This window comes from Theropithecus gelada, chromosome 18, assembly GCF_003255815.1.
Source record: "Theropithecus gelada isolate Dixy chromosome 18, Tgel_1.0, whole genome shotgun sequence".
NCBI classification, from domain to species: Eukaryota; Metazoa; Chordata; class Mammalia; order Primates; family Cercopithecidae; genus Theropithecus; species Theropithecus gelada.
In genome coordinates, this window is record NC_037686.1 from 7,946,620 (window position 1) to 7,967,443 (window position 20,824).

The following is a 20,824-nucleotide window of genomic DNA, read 5'->3' on the forward strand; positions in this document are numbered from 1 at the left end:
AACAGCAGAATCTACACTGAAAGAACTCCACAAGCAAATGACCTAGTTTCTTAGGCAAGTTAATTTCAAGGGGAAAACCAAGATAAGTGGGGAATTATCAGGTTAAGTTTTAAATTTTCTAAAATGTTGATTCAATGAAAATTTTAAGTTTGTATTTACTCATGATAAAAGTACCATCATTTGGAGCTTAACCTTTTTTTTTTTAACTAAGCTTCTTAAGTAATTATTTTATTAACAATTTAAACTAAGAATGTACTTTTTGTCAGTCTTTCTCTTTTTAATTAGTAGATGTATTTTTCTGGAGCAGTTTTAGGTTTATAGAAAAACTTGAGCAGAAAACACAGAGTTCCAATATACCCCTTCACACTCTTCCCCTCACCCCCCAGTTTCCCTGTTTTTAGTTTTTGCTATTTCTTACAGGAAGGATCCCCTATTTTTAACATTTTGCATTAGTGTGGCACATTTGTTAACAACTGATAAGCCAATATTGACACATTATTTTTGACTGAAGTCCATAGTTTACAATTTATTCTTTGTGCTATTCATCCTGTGGCTTTTGACAAATATACAATGTCATGCTTTCACCATTTCATGATCATACAGATAATGGACCGTTTCACTGTCCCCCATATCCCCTGTTAGCCACCTGTTCATCCCTCCCTACCCCCAAACCCTTGGCAACCATTGGTCTTTTTGCCTTTAGTTTTGCCTTTTTCCCTTAGTTTTGCCTTTTCCAGGATGATATGTACAATAGTCCCCCCCCACCCCCGCCATTATCTGCATCTCACTTCCCCATACCGTTTTCCACAGTTTCACTTACCCACAGTCACTGTCTGAAAGCAGGTGAGTTCAGTACAATAAGATATTTTGAAGGAGAGATAGAGACCACACTCGCATAACTTTTATTACAGTTTAGTTTGTAATTTATCTTACTATCAGTTATTGTTAATCTTTTACTGTGCCTATTTTATAAATTAAACTTTATCAAAAGTATATATGTATAGGAAGAAACAGAATATGTAGCATTCAGTACTACCTGTGGTTTCAGGCATCCACTCGGGGCCTTGGAACATAAAATCCCATAGATAACGGGAGACTACTGTAGTTGGAATCATACAGTATGCATTCATTTCAGATGAACTTCTTTCACCTAGCAGTATGCATTTAAGGTTCTTTAATATCTTGATAGCTCATTGTTTTATCAGTGAACATTATTCCATTATCTGGATGCACCACAGTTTGTGTCTTCATTCACATAAAGAAGGACTTCTCGGTTGCTTCCAAGTTTTGGCAATTATGAATAAAGCTGTTATAAGCATTCGTGTGCAAGTTTTTGAATGGACATGAGTTTTCAACTCATTTGGGTAGATACCAAGGAGCATGATTGTTGAATACTGCAAGGATAGGTTTAGTTTTGTAAGAAACTGCCAAACTGTCTTCCAAAGCAGCTCTACCATTTCGCACTCTTGTCAGCAATGAGGAAGAGTTCCTGTGGCTCCACATCCTCACCAGCGCTTGGTATTTTTATTATTCTGGATTTTAGCCATTCTAACATACATGTGGAGCTATCTCACTGCTGTCTGAATTTGCAGTTCTCTAATGACATTGGATGTGGAAAATCTTTTCATATGCTTATGTGCTCTCTGTATATTTTTGGTAAGGTGTCAGTTCAGATATTTTGCCCATTTTTAAATTGGGTTGTTTTCGTATTGTGTTTTAAGAGTTCTTTGTATATCTTGGGTACCAGTTCTTTATCAGATATGTGTTTTGCAAATATTTTCAGCCAGTCTCTGGCTTACCTTTTCATTCTCTTTAAGTTCTCTTTTGACAAACATCTCCTAACACCCAACAATTTCAAGAATCAATTTGGAAAATTTTTTAATTAAAGAAAAAGTGTAAAAAGTTATGAAACTTGTTATTTGGAGATATGCCATTTTTAGGATATTTCATTTAAAGCTTTCCTGATTGTTGGACTGCAGTATGTCCGTTTACCTTATCAGAAACAGAAATGCAGTTTGTCAGGAGAAATTTTAAGAAGAGGGCAAGCTACCATTGGTTTGTTACTCTAGGAAAGTAAAATCACATTTTGGGGATGATATCATATTGAATACTATACACAGACTGAATGCTTTTGAGTCAGAGATGATTTAACCACTCACAAAGAACTGGAAAACTAAAATCTCAATCTTTTCTGATTAGGTAAATTATCCATTAGTTTAGAATACCTCTATCTTTTTTTTTTTTTTTTTAAATTACTCCGTTCTTGACTCATAGGGTAGCATGTAACCACACCCAATGATAGTAAGATACCTAGATTTGATTACTTAATGAACAACATGTCTTTGGAACCATAACAAACATAATTTCTCCAAAATTTCCAGTCTGATTGATGGTTGAGATTTAGTCATATGATAAACATTATTACCTGCAGGTACATGCAGATATCAACAAGTAGAATTAGTTGACTTGGAAAGTTGAATAATATGCTAGAAAAAAAAAAATCATCTGGTTTAGAAGAATCAAGAAACTTTTAGAGTTGGGAGAGAAGTGATCCAGTCCAGGGCTGGAAAATAAGTTTCATGTCATGTCCCACCTCCATCCATTGGCAGCATCTTTCTCATCATGATGTGTAGAAGGATGCTGATGCCCGATCTGGGTGCTATGGGAGAGAGTGCCTCAATCCATTAGTGGTTTGCAAAAGGAAGCCCAGTAAGAGCCTCAAGCCCATAAACGTCTTGCCCAGTAGAATCTTACATCCCCACTCAAGGATGAGAAAATGGAGACCCAAATAACTTAAAAGCCTTTTCCAGAGTCACCCAGCTGGCTGGTGGCCATGCTTATGTTTAGCAGGTCAGAATTTCATTGCTTCCATCCCATGATATAACCATCTACAGTTGATATCAGACAACTGGTCTCAGCTCTAAGGGCTAGGAAAAAAAAAAAATCTCCAGTGTGGACTAGTATGTCATTGTCTTTAAAACTAGTGTTTAAAATGTGTTTAAAATATTCAGTAAGAAAAGGTCTGGTCTATTTAGGAGAAAGGTGGGACTCATTAATAGAAATCAAATTGCAAGGAACTAGACAAGTGAGAGCCAGGTAGCATTAACAGTCTGTGCTTGAGCTAACCCATGTCTCTTGTCAGGCAAAGGAAAGAACACAGCAGCCAGAAAGTGGCGAATTGTAACTATGACCAGGGCAGCCTGCAGCATATTCAGAAATGATTCCTCTGTTGAGAACTGGCTGCGGTCTCTTGGGTCAGAGAATATAGGAGACATAGGGTCCTGTGAAGCCTTGTGGAGAAAAGTTTTTGTGTTTGCATTTGTTTTGGTTTTTGTTTACTCATTGAGAAAGTATTTGGCCAGACACTGATATATATTTTTCTATGTTGTGTGTATGCAGGTTAAAAAAAAAAAAAAAAAAAAAAAAAAAAAAGGGTCAAGCTAAAGCGATTAGGTAGTAAGTAGGCATTTGATATCTAAAGAGTGGGACATGTTAATTATAAAGCTGCTTATTGGCGCCACCAGGAGTTGGATATGTGGTCCTATAGAAAACATGTGTAATAATCTGCTCTACTTTAGTTATTCTACCGTTTGTCAGCCACCAGGCTATAATAGTGGCTGACATCTATGGAATGCTTAATAAATATGCCACCACTAGACCACGTTTGAATACATTATTTGATTTTAATGTCATCCATCCCGAAGAAGCAAGTAGTGTCATACCCATTTTACATAGCTGCAAGGGACATCCTGAAGATTCAAGCCCGGGTTTACCTGATTCTAAAATCACTTCCCAGATCATCACATAAGACTGTCTGTCTCATCCAACTGCTTTGAACCTCTGTGCTTATCTGTGAACAGCAGATCATACCAATAGAAGCATCAGAAGAACCAATTTTTGTGAAAACTTTATAATTTGTGAAGGATTATTCAGAAATAATATGCTTTTATTTATAAATAAATGATTTAAACCAGCAAGCAGGGGCTTCATTGTTGTAATATTTATTCATAGCCGATGAGCAATGTTGTTATATAGTTTTGCTAACAAGTAATTTATTTTCATAATACTTTATGGAACTGTTTTTTCCAAATACATCACTGATTATTTAGCTAGCTATGATTTAGGCCTACTTTTCTATCATACATTTGCCTTTTCTCCTATATAGTCATGCTTGAGGGGACTGAGTCATTGCTTTCAGCATAATTACAGCTGCACAGTAACACAACACACGACTCACAGGTCTTTTGAATGCTTATTATTTTGGCATAGACATAGTTGATCAATTTTCATATTTCTCATTGGTATTACATTAAATCTCAAAGACAAATATGCTTAATGTATTAGATGTAAAATGTTAGTAGTGCACTAATAAAAAACTGGTTTAGTTTATTTGTTGCCAGTTAATTCATCACAGACTTCATGACTATGTTTAAAGGCCTTTGAACGATTAGATGAAAAAATGATATGTCACAATAAATTAAGCCGATGAATTTTTTTTTCCAAATGACTACCTTTTTCTCCAGATGCCTGCTTGATGGTCAGAAATATAACTCATATATCTCTATTTTGTATTTATCTATGATAACTCAAGTATACTTTAAACTTAATATTTTGTTGTGTTTAATAAGGATTTACTCTAAAAACATTGAGAAAAACTCTGTACAAACTGAAATTGGTGACAAAAGAAAAACAAAACAAAAATAATGAAATTTGTTTAATGGATTTTAGAAAGTGGTCCTTAGAATTTCTAAGTAAGGATTTGGGATAGAAAGTTTTAAGTGAGAGTCTGCCTAAGACCAGGAGCAAGGTTAATTCTTCTCAGACTCAGAAGTTTATCTCATAGAGCTGCGGTCCCCCACCTTTTTGGCACCAGGGACCAGTTTCATGGAAGATCATTTTTTTCCATGGACTGGGGTGGAGGATGGTTTTGGGATGAAACTGATTCACCTCAGATCATCAGGCATTAGATTCTCGTAAGGAGCACGCAACCTAGATCCCTTGCATGCACAGTTCACAATAGGGTTCGCACTCCTATGAGAATCAAATTCTGCCACTGATCTGACAGGAGGCAGGGCTCAGGTGGTAATGCTTGCTCGCCCGCCACCCACCTCTTGCTGTGCAGCCCTGTTCCTAACAGACCGTGGACCAGTACCCATCCACGGCCCAGGGGTTGAGGACTCCTGATCTAGATAATTGAGTTAGGGCACTCTGCAATATGGCTTTTGTTGGTTTGTTAGATACTATTTCACTATCAGGATTTTTATATTTCACATATTTAGGCTTCCAAGCATCACATTATTTTCCCCAGTTGCTTCTATTTAGAAATCAGCCACTGGTCACCTGTACGTACTAAGTAGCACTGTTGATACTTTGCTTTTGTTTGTTTATTCGTAGGGGTGGGCTTTTGTAGATTGAAGCCTCCCCCCTACCCCCCAACCCCCATTTTTTAGCCTTTTTTGCACTTAACAGGAAATGGCAAAGTGACCACACTTGTTGGTCACTCCCTAAAGTTACACCAAGCAATGTTTTAAATATTACCTGGTTTTATCTCTGACGTTTGGGAGAACTTTCTTTGTATTCTATTGACTTGCTTTGCTTTTCTGTTTCCTGTAGAAACGCTCCAGAGGACAAGTGCTGTTTGATAAAGTGTGTGAACACTTGAACTTGCTAGAGAAAGACTACTTTGGGCTTACGTATCGAGATGCTGAAAACCAGAAGGTGAGTGATCAAAAGCAATGCAAAATAAGAGGGCTTGAACTGCTCATTACTGCCGGAAAGTGAACTGAGACTGAATGGGTGGATCACTTTCTCCACCTCCCTTCATACTCCCACACTTTCTACTTTGAGTCTGTAAATGTTAATCATCTATTCCTTGATGAAGGAAATCACTGACAGCTTCCTTTAATCTGGAATATTCTGATAACAGTAAATGAACCCTTGTTTTTCATGCTTGAGTTATTTGTGGTTCCTGGAAGGCATTTTATGCGGTACCTTTTGCGGGGGGTGGCGGGTAATATATTTCAGTAGATTATTTGAACTAATGCAAATAAATTGATATTTATGTAAAAATCATGCTCATACCCCAAAATTCTATGAAGATATTATGGTTGTAACCCATAAATTGTCAGGGCAGTCCACTATTGCTGCTGCCCTATTTTTCATTCATCTTTTTATGCTTTCATATTGTTTCTTAAATCAGAATATGAGGGGGATTGTGTGCTTACCTGACACTTATCTAATGTGTTTAGTACATGTTTTATGTTTAATGCAGTATCTCTGTAGACTTTGTTCAGGGCTGTATCTCCTTAATCCACATAACTACCTGAGAAATACAGAAAAGGAAATCATTTCCATTGCATTCACACTGGAAGCTGAGTCAGAAATTTTGCTCATAGTTGTTACTAGTTTTGGTGTTGTGCCATAAATCATCCTTAATACCTCCCGAATTCTCCAGACAATGCCTAACTTCATTATTAAACACCTGATTTTACCAATGAGGAAAATCAGAAATCACAAGCAACTGTTGATTTGTTAGGGAAGCTTCCTAGGTGGATGCCTGAGGATCTTTTATTGCAGAAGTCTCTAATATGGAACTGAATGGCTGGGACATCAGTGTATCCAGTTACATATAGTTTTAATTTATCCTAGTAACTTGTTTAAACACAGACTCTTCTGCCTTTTCCCCTCCGTTTCTGTGCTAGCTTGAATCCCTGAAGGCAATGGTTATAAAAGAAAAAGACTTTTGTCGGGCCCAAACTTCATACATGTGCATTTTCTCATTAGACCAGTGCCTGGGCCTTTGGAGGGCTTGGCAGAGGGGCACCAGATGTGGGGCAAGGACCACAGTGAGGGAAGCCTTCCAACAACCACTGACTTCTCATTGCGTTTAGGGAGAGTCTGTACTTAATCAACATTAAGTCATTTTTATTCTCCTCTGATTCAAATTCAAAATGTCATTTCCTTTTCAGAATTGGTTGGACCCTGCTAAGGAAATAAAAAAACAGGTTCGAAGTAAGTTCCTTTGGATTATTTTTTTGGAAATGTGAAGGTTTTCAGAGAGCAAGTTGTCGGAATTTGTAGCCCATACCTAAGTGGCTAGTGTGAATACCAGCTTTTCTTGTGTCAAATTTGATCTGGCAATTCCGATAGTATTCATTTTGTAGTTGTCACAACTTGGGAGTCAAAGGGACTGCGATGCTTGGCCTGTTTCTCTGCCTGTGAATAGATGTCAAGTATATGATTGAATCAACTGATGTTAGAATTGGCAATTAACCATTTAAAAGTTCCAAACTGCATTATTAATGTTCCAACAGTCACAGAAGTATGAAAGGCCAGATAAAAGTCATAATCATTTCATAGCTTTGAAAAGGAATAACAAGTCAAACTGAAGGTTACTGTCTGGTAACAGCCTCTTTTCCTAGTCCCCTGAAGGCAATTTGAAAAATACATATTTTAATGGACCAACAATTGCATGAGCAAGTGACAAATTCAAAATACAAGTAGCTAATAAGTATTAAACAAGTTGCTAAATTTTACTAATAATTAAATGCAAATTAAAATGACACATCATTTTTCACCTATTCAGATGACCAAAGAATTAGGGTTTAATAATAAACTATAGCACTTATTTACTCAATTGGTAGAATAAGTTGGTTCAATCATTTCAGAGGGCAGTTTGTCAATATTTATTAAAATTTAAGCTGTACTTACTCTTTGACCCTTAATTTCACTTGTGGAAATTTATTCAGCATATGTATTAATGAGGAAAATGTGCATTTGTATAGCAAATGAAGGTTCACTATCTTACTATTTACGGTAGGAGAAAACTAAAAGCACCTTAATTATCCATGTATAAAGAAATTATTAAGTCAATAATGGAATAGCCATATAAATACATATTAGCTCTCCTTAGTGAAAATCAGTTTGCAGAATATTTTCTATCGCACAATCACATTTGTTTTTAAAAAATTATATCTGTATAGATGCATGGAAAACTTTTGGAAGGCAGGAAGATTTTATTGGCAATTACTCCAGAAGTATATCATCCAATGTAGGGGTTGAGGAGGAGGAGTTTTTAAAATTTTTTACCCTTTGCTATAGCTCTTACTTTGGCCGCAAACATGGATACTAACTTAAAATAACTATATTTTTATTCATATTTTTGTCAGTAAAGTCTAAATTCTTCCAAACAACTAATTCTAGTTAAAGAATACATTTAAGAGCAGTTTATTAATAAGAACATCATTCCCATTTCAATAAGTAAAAGTTTTCAACAGTTTACTATTAAAAGAGCAAGCAAATACTTCTTAGTGCCTTTGAAAGTCCTGAGCTATCGAAATAATACCCCAACTACTAATAAAACATAATTAGTAGTGAACAGTTTGGAAATGGTTCAATACTAGATAATATCCGAGAAAGACAAAAGTATAACCATACTTCCAGATATAAGAAAGTCCACTGATTATTTATACAATTAAGACATCTTTTCCGTATGTTTGAGGGAAATTTGATGTATCCACTAACCAGAAACTTGATAACAAATTAGGTTAATAGAAACAGTTAATTGAGATGGAAACCAGAGATAGCTGTAGTTGTGATAAATAGATGAAAACACTACTTATTTTTTGTTCTGAGGAATCCTAAGAAAAAAATTAAGGTAAATATTTTTCTAAGGAGTATTAAAGAGTTATTCAAGTAGACATGCTGAATATATATCATAACATTTTGTGTGCATGAAGTTCTCTTATTCATCTAATTAATGGACTACTGAGCTGATTAATAATTGCAAAGCACTTTGACAATATATAAAATGTTCAAGGATAAGTCATAATATCATGACAGGAGAAAGGCTGTATAAACTAATTTTCTTTTTTATTATTAATAAGATTCATTTTTTCTTTAACTTCCCATTTATACTGTCTTCTACCATCCTTTCAAAGAGAAGAAAGCTAAAGGGACAAGATAATCAAAACAAGAGTTTTAACGGATTTTTTTTACCATGCAGATTAGGCAGTGTATATGACTTTGCCATAAAGAAAACTGACAGTCTTGCAGATAAAAGAGACAAGGAAAATTGGAATTTCTTTAAAAATAGAATTCCGTATTTTTACCTGTATTCTTTGTTGTTTCCCATCCACTAAAATGCCCTCTTGCCACAAAATTTTACATTCAACGAAGGCAGAGAAGTATTACCTTATCTAATGTAATTATTGTACCATCATCTCTACTTCTAAAATAAAAATGATAAAAGGATGTTTCCATGCTTTTTATGCTGTGGGCTTACAGTATTCCTTTAGAATGAGATCTCTAAGAAAATGGAAACAAAGCTAACAAATATCTTAAGTCCAAAGTTATGATAAATAGAAAATTCTAAAACTTCATGCCTATAATCCCAGTTCTTTGGGAGGCCAAGACGGGAGGATCACTTGAGGCCAGAAGTTCAAGACAAGCCTGGGCAACATAGTGAGACCCTGTCTCTATGTTTTTTAAAAAATTGTTTTAATTAGCTGAGTGCAGAGACACGTGCCTGTAATTAGTTAGTCCTGGCTACTGGGGAGGTTGAGGGGGTTGGATTACTTGAGCCCAGGAGTTCAAGGCTGCAGTGAGCTGTGATTGTGCCCCTGCACTCCATTCTGGGTGTCAGAGTGAGACCCTGCTTCTAAGAAACAGAAAATTTTGAAACTGAAGAGTTCTTATGAAAAAAAATTCTTATTCCAGTCATCTTTTATGCGTGCTGGATCTTAAAATGTCTAAATAGACTATATTTTGTGATCTTTAAGTATGTTTTATGATACAGTAATTTTATAACATAGAGCATATATCATACTTTTATGACAAAAATACAGTATGTTAGAAATTTTAAGATTTGTCTGACATAAAAGACTAACATTAGAAATTTTTCTTAAGAATGAACTATCATCAGTGTTACAATTTTCTATTTATCATACATTTGTAACTTAAAATTCCACATCAGCATTATAGAAATATTCATTTTAATGTGTTCAAGCTGTTTCATTTCCTCTTTCTAACTAGGGCCCTCATTTGAGCAGATATAGAGTTGCAAACTTATTTATTGCATAAGCACTTCCTTCTCAGTGGATTTGTTTCTGTCACATTCTTTATGGGGATATGTATTTGAACTTTAATCTGCCTCTCTCATTAATTTCCAGTTTTATGCCCATTTAACTGGACTTTTTTTTTTCCTTGATTGAGGTGTAGATTGTATTATAGTTTCTGTACACTTTCCCATTGTTTCAAAATACTGTCCTGAAAGGTGTATTTTTTGTGTGTTATAACCTTAGGGAAGTGGATTCCTTAGTAGTAGCAGTGATTTTCAAAATGTGTTTCCAAAGACCATTTTTATTATTAGAACCGTAAGGGAGCTTACTGAAGCCATAAATTCCTAGGCCATATTCCAAATCTCTGAAATAAAAATTCCTGGGAGGAAGCCTGGGAATTGGCATTTTTAATGGGTACCTCAGGTATTTCTTTGGCTCACTGTAGGTTGAAACTTGCTTTCCTAGAATGAGGATTTTGGCACTCAATGTCTTTTCTATATATTTTGTTACTTATTAGTGCCTAACTTGGATATTTATTCTAAGATTGTGTAATTACATTGCTAAACTAATCATTGGATTCAGGGCCTGCGTTGAAGTGAATAAAAATTATAAAAGAGCAATAAATGCATTTCCCATAACTAATCCATTAGTTTTAATTCTACTTGCTTGGGGGAAAGCCAGCTCTCGTTATGAACCTTACCACTGGCAAGCATTGAAGAGATCTATTTTAATAGGAAGTGAGTAGGAATCAATAAGAAAATACAACCAAATCAGACTATTTTTGGAAAAACAAAAGGACTTTTTTGAGAACAGTGGGAAAAACATTCACTGAAATGTTTTTGGCTGACAGATATATTTGAATGGTGTAAAAATGATATTAAGTTCCCAATAATGCTTGGTCCTATGCTAAATCCTTTATAGGGCACCTCTATAGGGCATCAGGTAGAGTTCCTGCCATGTAGAATCCTAAATGTGATGTCAATGGTAGTGTTAAGAATTAACTATAAGTAATACATGGATCTATGCCATTTATGACAGAATGTAAGAAACTGATGAAGCTAAATATTGCCTCAGATGCAAGAGAACAATGCAGAGAAGGGATCTAGGAAATACAGTACTGTACCTTCTTTTGAATGTTTGGGAAGGGCTCATGGAGCAATGAAGTTTCCAGAAGTCATTTAATGGAGAGACAGGGAGATTCGGAAGTCTTAGGAGAGTATTGGAAGCATAAGGGGTGGAATGTGAAGTCACAGAATCCTAGAGTAAGGGCAAGTCAGTGGCCACTGGGTGAGGCATGGATGAAAGATCTCCAGGGTGGAAGCCTGGGGGATTAGGAGGAGTTTTTCAGTAAACCATTCAAAATACAAGCAGGACCTAGGTTATGGCACTTTTAGTGTACTTCTTGGGTAGAGGGAACAAATATAAACAGCACCACAGAGAAGGGATACCCAGACTTTGGTAAGTTACTGCATTTACAGGCCAGAAGAACAGAGTGACTACAAGTTAAAGTAATGATCACATGGTAAATGTAGAAAAAAAGAAAAGGGTATTTTCCATGTTTATATTGATAAACCATATACAAGTAGAGATAGTATTAATGAGATGTGGAGCTTCGTTAAGGCTTCATAATGTTTCAAGGATATGTGTTGACAATACAGAGAGTAGGCACTTGTGAGCTGACTCCTGGTTGACCCTTTTCAGTGCTGGAGAGGCCTTGAGTAGAGGCCACAGGATAAAGATCACAAAGCATAAAGAGGATCCGGCTAAGTGTCAGGCTATGGAGGTGCAGGTGCAAAATTTGGCAATGTGCAGAAAATACATTCAAGTACCTATTGCATCAAAAATTTCCATGAGCAAGAAAATAATTTTCAACAGCCCACAGAGCAGCCCACTTACTAGCACACTGTTCACTGCAACAAACCTTTCCCATAAAACAAACGTATGTTGAATAGTCCCTTGACGTTTATTATAATTGGATTTGACCTGTAATAAAGCAGAAAGGACAAAGAAAATGGGAATTATGTTTGTAATGTTGGTCTGTGAGCCATCCAGACATTCGCAGCAATAAATCCAGCCACTCCCAGACCCATCTGATTGAAGATTATTCGTATCATTCATGTTTTTTCCTTCTTCCAAGTGCTTACCTTTGATTCTGAAAAAGGTAGGAAGTTTGATCAGTTTCCTTACTGGTTAAACGTACCAATAAAGGATTTGACTGGGGAGAAGTTTAGAAATTAGACGAGGTTTCAGACTTATCTGTAGATTTCATATCACCGAGGTTTCCCAGTTTTCCATTAATGGTCAAATGTTGCCTGGGTGTTAATGCTTGGAGTTAAGACTGTTCTGGCCATCAATTAGAGTCATGAGGTTTTTCTCGAGGTTTTACTCTAATTTTTTTCCATCGTTGCAGGTGGTGCTTGGCACTTTTCATTTAATGTGAAATTTTACCCACCAGACCCTGCCCAGCTATCTGAAGATATCACCAGGTATTTGAAAGGCTATTCAAAAGCCAAGCGTCCTGGGAGAATTGTGCTTCTCTTCAATGCTCCGGAAAGGAGTGTGCTTCCATCTGGTAGCCTTACAATCGTCCACGCTGAAATGGCAAACAAAAGGCAAATGAACAAGAGCAAACATCTGATGAGAAGATTTGCCAAATCCTATCTTTTCACAGTTGAATCTTTGGTGCCAGGATAATATTCCCTCTGCTTGACCCTGGTGGGAAAACATGCAGAATTGAGATACTGTCATCCACCCACCATAGTCAAATTGGATGGGATTCAGCCTTATATGATATAGCAGCTCTTAGTTTTTCTGCTTTAATATGTAGAGTAAAAATGTCCTTGGATGCTTGTGCTTTTTATATAACCAACACATACACACACACATAAATTTAAGTGTTTACTTTCTATGTCCTGCGTATACAAGGAAAATGATTAATTTGTTTTCTAGAAAGAAGATATTAAGAAAGAAATCAAAACAAAAATATTTCAGTAACAGCTTTGAGTGTGAAAGGGGATCTCATTATAAAGCTGTACTGGATGTCTTAATCTGGGCTGCTATAACAAAATACTATAAAGTGGGTGGTTGATAAACAATAGAAACTTATTTCTCACCGTTCTGGAGACTGGAAGTTTGAGATCAGGGTGCCCGCAGGTCAGGTCCTGGTGAGGATCCGCTTCTGGATTGCAGCATGCTGACTTCTTACTGTGTCCTCATGTGTTGAAAGGGTGAGGGGGGTCTCTCTCCAGTCTTTTTTATAAAAGCACGAATCCCATTCATGAGGGCTCCATCCTAATCACTTCCCAGAGACCCCCACCTTATGATCCCATCATCTTGAGGGTAGGATTCGAACATATGGATTTGGAGGGGAGGGCACACGGACACTCAGTTCATTGTTCCTCGTGTGCTCTGACCTTCTAGGCTTCTCTGCATTCACCTTAGAACTCCTACTCTCGTGCTCAGCTCAGTCGTAAGTTTATGAGCAGTCAAAGCAATGTTGTGCAGTGTGTGCGGAATTTTCTGTGTAGGCTTTGCATTCTTATTGGAGGGCTTTACAGAAAAGGGAAATCACTCAAAACAACTTCAATCACTTGCCACAGTTAAAAATAATTTCACCAGACATATTAAGAGAAGGGTAAAAATTAGTTCCAGAGGATTTCTTATATTTGCAATAAATCAGAGAAAATTTATAATTTCTTATTTAAAGATACTTTTTAGTTGCTGTTGAAGAACTGTTTTATTTTGGCTAATTTGTGGTTATAGAGCCCATATATACCTGGATTTGAAAACGTAGTGCATGGTGGGCCAGGTGTGGTGGCTCACGCCTGTAATCCCAGCACCATCCTGGCTAAGACGGTGAAACCCCATCTCCACTAAAAATACCAAAAAAATTAGCCGGGCGTGGTGATGGGTGCCTGAATTCTCAGCTACTTGGGAGGCTGAGGCAGGAGAATGGCGTGAACCTGGGAGGCGGAGCTTGCAGTCAGCTGAGATTGTGCCACTGTACTCCAGCCTGGGTGACAGGGTGAGACTCCATCTCCAAAAAAAAAAAAAAAAGAGAGAGAGAAAATAGTGCATGGTTTCTTTCTGTTGACTCATGTAATACTTGTAGAGCCTGTTAAATGTTTAAGGATTTTTCTGTCATAATTACATGGATTTATGTCACCAGCCTAAAATCATATTTAGAGGGGACCTTAAGACTTTATCATAGTCCTCTGCTTCCATAGATGAACAGTTCATTCTCATATACAAGGTACCAGGTGTGCTTTGTTCTGTCCATATGTGAGGCTGTGCTTGATATTATTAAAACTCATCAACGTTAACACTTACCTTGAGGTCTTTGGCAGTTAGTAATTTATCTGTAAGTCTTAAAAGCAAAATAACAGAGAAGACAAATCAACATGTTTTTATGTAGGTCACATTTTTAGGATATGGCAAAATTATATGGAAAATGTTAATTTCTCCAGTTTAAAACTGTTTGTTTATGGTGACAAGATTCTCGAATTTTAAGGTAGGAAATCTTTATATCTTAGATAGATTTTAAGAAGCTATATAAATTTTAAAAATGAGAACTGAAAACAGGAGAAATTGTGTTATTATAAAGAGACTACCTCATTAAGAATGCAGGAAATTGAGAGTGAAGTTTATAATGAGATAGCTGTTGAGTTACCTGCAATCTGTTTTGTTCATATAGTACGACCGGTCACCTTAATATCGAAATACTTCCATAAGGCTAATTGGGGCCTAATAATCACACAATCATATCACTTAACAATGGGGGACACGTGCTGAGAAAGGCATCTTTAGATGATTTTGTTGTTGTGTGAACATCCTAGAGTGGACTTGCACAAAGCTAACTGGTAGAGCCTACTATTCATCTGGGCTCTATGATAAAGCCCATTGCTCCTAGTCTAGAAACCTGTACAGCATGTAACTGTACTGAATACTGTGGGAAATCATAACACAATGGCAAGTATTTGTATATCTAAACATGGAAAACATACAAGAAACATACAATATAAAAGATTTTTTTTAATGGTACACCTGTATAGGCCACTTACCATGAATGGAGTGTGCAGGACTGGAAGTTGCTCTGAGTGAGTGAGTGAGTGAGTGATGAGTGAATGGGAAGGCCCAGGACATTATTGTACACTACTGTGGGCTTTATAAACACTGTATACTTAGGCCACGTTAAATTTATTTTTAAAAATTTCTTTCTTCAATAATAAATTAACCTTAGCTTACTGTATTTTTTTTACTTTTTAAACTTTTTAATTGACTTTTGTAGTAGTACTTAGCTTCAAACACACATTGTACAGCTACACAAAAATATTTTCTTTCTTTATATCCTTATTCTGTGAGTTTTTTTCTATTTTTAAAATTTATAATTTGTTTTTACTTTTAAAACTCTTTTGTTAAAAACTTAAGACATAAACACATATATTATTAGCCTAGGCCTACACAGGGTCAAGATCATCAGTATCACTGTCTCCACCTACACATCCTGTCCCACTGGAAGGTCTTCAGGGACAATAACACACATGAAGCTGTCATCTCCTAGGATAACAGTGCCTTCTTCTGATACCTCCTGAAGCACCTGCCAGAGGCTGTTTTACAGTTAACTTTGCATTTTTACAGGTAGAAAGAGTACACTGTAACAAATAATGATAAAAAGTATAGCATAGTGAATACATAAACTAGTAACATAGTCACTTGTTATCCTTATCAAGTATTAAGTTCTGCACGTGATTGTATGTGCTAGTCTTTTATATGAGTACGTTTGTTTACACCAGCACCACCACAAATGCGTGAGTAATGTGTTATGCTATGACATTAAGATAGCTATGACATCACTAAGCAATAGGAATTTTTTAGCTCCATTTTTGTCTCATAAGACCACCATCATATATGTGATCCATCATTGACTGCAGCATCATTTTGTGGCACATAACTGTATTTAAGAGCATTTTTACATTATAATTCCCCCACCCAAGGATTTCAGAAAATGTGTTGGGGACTGTTCATTTGACTTTAAAAGTTATTTTAAAAGATGTTAGGCCGGGCGCGGTGGCTCAAGCCTGTAATCCCAGCACTTTGGGAGGCCGAGACGGGTGGATCACGAGGTCAGGAGATCGAGACCATCCTGGCTAACATGGTGAAACCCCGTCTCTACTAAAAAATAAAAAAAAAAATTAGCCGGGCGAGGTGGCGGGCGCCTGTAGTCCCAGCTACTCGGGAGGCTGAGGCAGGAGAATGGCGGGAACCCGGGAGGCGGAGCTTGCAGTGAGCTGAGATCCGGCCACTGCACTCCAGCCCGGGCGACAGAGCGAGACTCCGTCTCAAAAAAAAAAAAAAAAAAAAAAAAAAAAAAGATGTTAGAAGAATATGTCTTTAAGTTTCTTTTAGACTTGCTTTATTAATAAAACCCTATTATGAACGTTGACTTGCTTCTAAATGCCTTTAAATACTGTTTTTTGTAACCAAGTATCTTTCCCTTCTATCTAGAACAAATATGTATGAAGGAAATATCAAAATATATAGATGCTAGAAAATTTATCCTAGAGAGGTTGTTCTACAGGGAGAAATTATTTACCCACAATTTTTACCAAGTGACCTCCTTTTCCTGTCTCCTCATGCGGGCCTTTGTTGTCTTGTGCTTTCGGTTTCTGGAAGGTACTACCTCTGCTTGCAGTTGCGAGATGACATCGTGTCCGGAAGGCTGCCCTGCTCCTTCGTTACTCTGGCCTTGCTGGGCTCCTACACTGTCCAATCAGAGCTCGGAGACTATGACCCGGATGAATGTGGGAGCGATTACATTAGTGAGTTCCGCTTTGCACCAAACCACACTAAAGAACTGGAAGACAAAGTGATCGAGCTGCACAAGAGCCACAGGTTAGAGGCAGAAGCCCTGAGCGCATTCATTTAAGTTGTGCCTTGATGGGGGAGTGTCCCGCATATAACCCACCTCTTCACAGTACTGATTTCGTCCATTAACGGCGAGAGTTGAGCGTAGTGTGGGTCCATGCGCGGTAAAATTCTGAGATGGGTAAGCTTTCACTCAGAGCATCCAGGTGTTCATTTGTAGTGCTTTCTTGCAAAGCCCTTTTCTTCTTCTTCTTTTCTCATGTGTCTGCTGGTGCCTCCATAGGACTACTTCTTATGAGATAGCATGGAGCTAAGTGGGAAGTATTGCAGCCTACCAGGGAAGGGAAAAGCATCATTGTAACGTGTTTTTCTTCTCATCAGAGGAATGACGCCAGCAGAAGCAGAGATGCATTTCTTGGAAAATGCCAAAAAATTGTCCATGTACGGGGTAGATTTACATCATGCTAAGGTATGCATTTTTTTAAACCCCAAACTTTCTATATATTGTTATTTAACTCGATGTTGTTATCACTGTAAACTGGTGACTTTTACTTCAGTTAATGTAAATGAAACCTTTGAGAATTCAAATCTCTGTTTGTCTTTTAAGCTTTACTCCACGGTACAACAAATGTAGCTTTCTGATATTTAATGAGGGGTTTGCTCTTTGTGTCTCAAACTTGTATTACTCCTGGGCATGGCCTTCTGAAAGCCCATGATAGGCAAAGCCTCTGATGGCCTTTTGATGCAGTTAGAAACCTACCTTGACCCTTAACAAGCTCTTAGTTCACCCTGCCTCTCCATCACAGTCTTATTTCCCACTCTGTGCTGTCACATGACCTTTGCTCCCATCAGACTCTGTTTCTACGCTTTCCCTGACTATGTCCATCTCTGGACTGTCCTCCTCTTTCCTGTCTGTTTGTCCAAACTTAGCCAATTGTCCAAGACTCAAGCGTCACACTTGTTAAGTGCCAGACACTGTCTGTGGCCCTACCTAGATACATACCAGGCAGTCAGTAAATTCATACTGAATTTAAGAAGTCTACCTCCAAAGTTTAGGTACTCTGACAAATAATCAGAACTCTGAAATAAGATTGTTGTTTTAAAGTTCACCTAGGCTAAGGTTTGCTTCGTTGACTGGTGATCGATGAAATGTTAAAGGTGTATCTTGGGAACAGAGTCTTGGGAAGAAAGAATTTGGGTTGAGACTGTAGCAGGGTTACAATTGTGAGGATACACAAAGCAGCTTTGACTCCGTGTCATGCTTTTTCTGGAATCTCTGTACTTTTCAGTAGTGGTAGAATGAACGTAGGACTACTAGTCTTTTTAAACAGCCCAGAATAAAAGTCCTGTGGAAATACAAGAAAATTTTTATGAAAACTTTTATTAGCAAAACATATAAAATTTGTTAGGATCCTAGGTTTGGATTCAGATGCATTAGCAGGGTTAAAAGGTCGATGTTAAAGGTCAGAGGTTGTTTCTTCTGATTGGGTCCAACAGGATGACATTGTTCCTGTTTAGGGATGTGTGTTTGACTTTGATGGACAGGGTTAGTCATTAATTTCATGGTCTGAGACTCACACAGAACGTGCAGTTACAGGTTTCCAGGCCAACAAGTGTTTTACACAGTCGGGTTTGGGGCCTGGAAATGAAGAGAATTTCAGCTGGCTCTGTCCAAGCAAACGCCTCAGCACCCCTGCAGACCCATTGCAGGGAGCTCTGTGGTCTGTAGGTTCTGTCAATACTGGAAGTTGGGCTGCGCTTTGGTTAGCGTTTGGAGAGCAGACTAATCCCCAGGGATTTGGGGAGGAGAATGGGGGTCCTGGAATCTCTGCAGGTTTGATTGGTTTTGCTGTGGATCACTCTGCACGTCACGTAGGATGAGCTCTCCAAGGCCTGAGCGCCAGCAAAATCTCTGTGACTTGGCGGAGGCTCACACCAGGGATGTGCTGTTACGTTGAATGCCAAGCTCTTTGACATTTGCGTATAATTACAACAGCAGGTGTAGCTCTGTTTACTTGCCAGTTCATTATTACACTTTTTCACTTATTTTGCACTCAGATAACAAAGATGTTTCTATTGTATATTAGGTACAAGGTAGAGTGAGAATTTCAAAATGAAAATAAGAGCAGACATTAAGATTTTTAAATTTCTCTTAGTGTTTCCCCCGAAGAGGCTAAAAGATAAGGAAACAAGAAGGAAATGAAGGGAGCCTGAGAATTTGAGTGAATCTGAAGCTATTTTTGAGTTACATCACACACTTTGATTCTCTTACTGCCCGGAAATAAATAAATAAATTAAAGATTAGGGTGTACATTTCAGGAAGTACACCTCAGGATGTATCAGTGTTTCTATCAGTAAATATAAAATCACTTAACATTGCTATTGCTACAGAATTAAAATAGATGGCTGCCTTTTTCATTTAATAATGTGATTTGAAATTATGCCAGTTAAAAAGAAAATTAAGGAAGTACAAATGTAGCGTTATAGAAATTTTTCTGAATATTAAGTATAACAGATAATTCAGTTATAGATTCAATTTTCCCATGCCACCACACTCCATCATTTGAAGAAGGAAATTTACTGAAACAAATTGGAGCTAATTTCCGGTTATGAGCGAGATGCCTTGCTTCTGTTGATGGTATGAAAGACCCTGAGCGTTACAATCCATTTAAAACTTCTGAGCTGGAATCCTGTATGAAGAATAAACACGCATATTACAGAAAGGTCCTATGTTTTGGAAAACCTATTCTAAATGTTTTGTTTTTTCTTTGTACATCTGACTCTGCTTGTTTGTCATTTAATGTGCATCTTGATGGGCTTTGTCAGAGTCATTTATTTTATGTAAGATTCTGAAATGTAGATATAAGTCCATATAGGATATCCCGCAGAGCAGTAGATGCTGAAGGATGGCAAAGTTTGAACACTGATGTCGAATTAAAGAAATCGTATGCCCCTTTATTTTCATGATGACTGAGACTATTCAGGTCCACCCCAGTGCTCCTTGCTAAAGGGAGTGCACATGTATTTATTGATAGTGAAATGCACATGTCCTCAACAAATACTGTTGTCATGACTTTTAAAACCAAAGATTTCTCAGGCCCAGCAAGGTAGCTCACACCTGTAATCCTAGCACTCTGAGACGGGCGGATTGCTTGAGGTGAGGAGTTCGAGACCCGATTGAATAAATGTAGCACAACCCCATCTCTACAAAAACAGAAAAATGAGTCGAGTGCGGTGGCACCTGCCTGTGGTTCCAGCTACTCAGGAGGCTGAGGGACGAGAATTGCTTGAGCCCCTAGAGGTGGAAGGTGCAGTAAGCTAAGATGGCACCACTGCGCTCCATCCTGGGCAACAGAGGTAGACCCTCTCAAAAAAAAAGAAAAAAAAAAAAAAAGATTTCTCAAACTAACCTCAGTACTGTGGCCTGTGGCAGAAAATTTGAGATGAAAAGTATCATTTTTCTTGCCATGCAATTAATGAAATCGAGACTTGCATCCAATTAAAAACTGCACTCATTTCTGTCATTTTCATTTTTCATTCACTTTTCTTTCAACAAACATGTAATGGCTTCGTGCATGCAAGGTAGGCAGTGCGCTGGCCATGAGATTACAAAGATAAACAGAGCTCCTGCTCTCAACCAGCTTTTGTCTCCAGGATAAGGAAGACAAGTGATAGTTTATTTCAGTGCCTTTTGCTAAGGGTGTACTAGAGATAACAGATTGATTTTGGGACACAGAGAGGTGTTTTTTGGAGGAGACAGGAAGAGGAGGCATCAGAGCCTTCTTCATCTTCCTCAAGAAGGGAGCTACTGTTTTCTTAAAATTCAAAGAAGTAACAGGTGATTAAGGTTTTTATTAAAAGTTTTATTGTTACCTAATAATGGAAAAGGTTTCGAATGTCCT

At 37.5% G+C, this 20,824-nt stretch overlaps 1 protein-coding gene across 3 annotated transcripts in view; it reads left to right on the forward strand.

Moving 5' to 3' along the window:
• The window catches only part of EPB41L3 (erythrocyte membrane protein band 4.1 like 3), a 149,845-nt gene that overhangs the window by 92,301 nt on the left and 36,720 nt on the right, over positions 1-20,824 (forward strand). For all 3 annotated transcript variants that reach the window (XM_025365079.1, XM_025365081.1, XM_025365080.1), the window contains exons 4-8: positions 5,614-5,718; positions 6,969-7,011; positions 12,469-12,544; positions 16,731-16,949; positions 17,304-17,391. In XM_025365079.1, the coding sequence (XP_025220864.1) occupies positions 5,614-5,718; positions 6,969-7,011; positions 12,469-12,544; positions 16,731-16,949; positions 17,304-17,391 (531 nt within the window). The remainder of the gene's footprint in view (positions 1-5,613; positions 5,719-6,968; positions 7,012-12,468; positions 12,545-16,730; positions 16,950-17,303; positions 17,392-20,824) is intronic.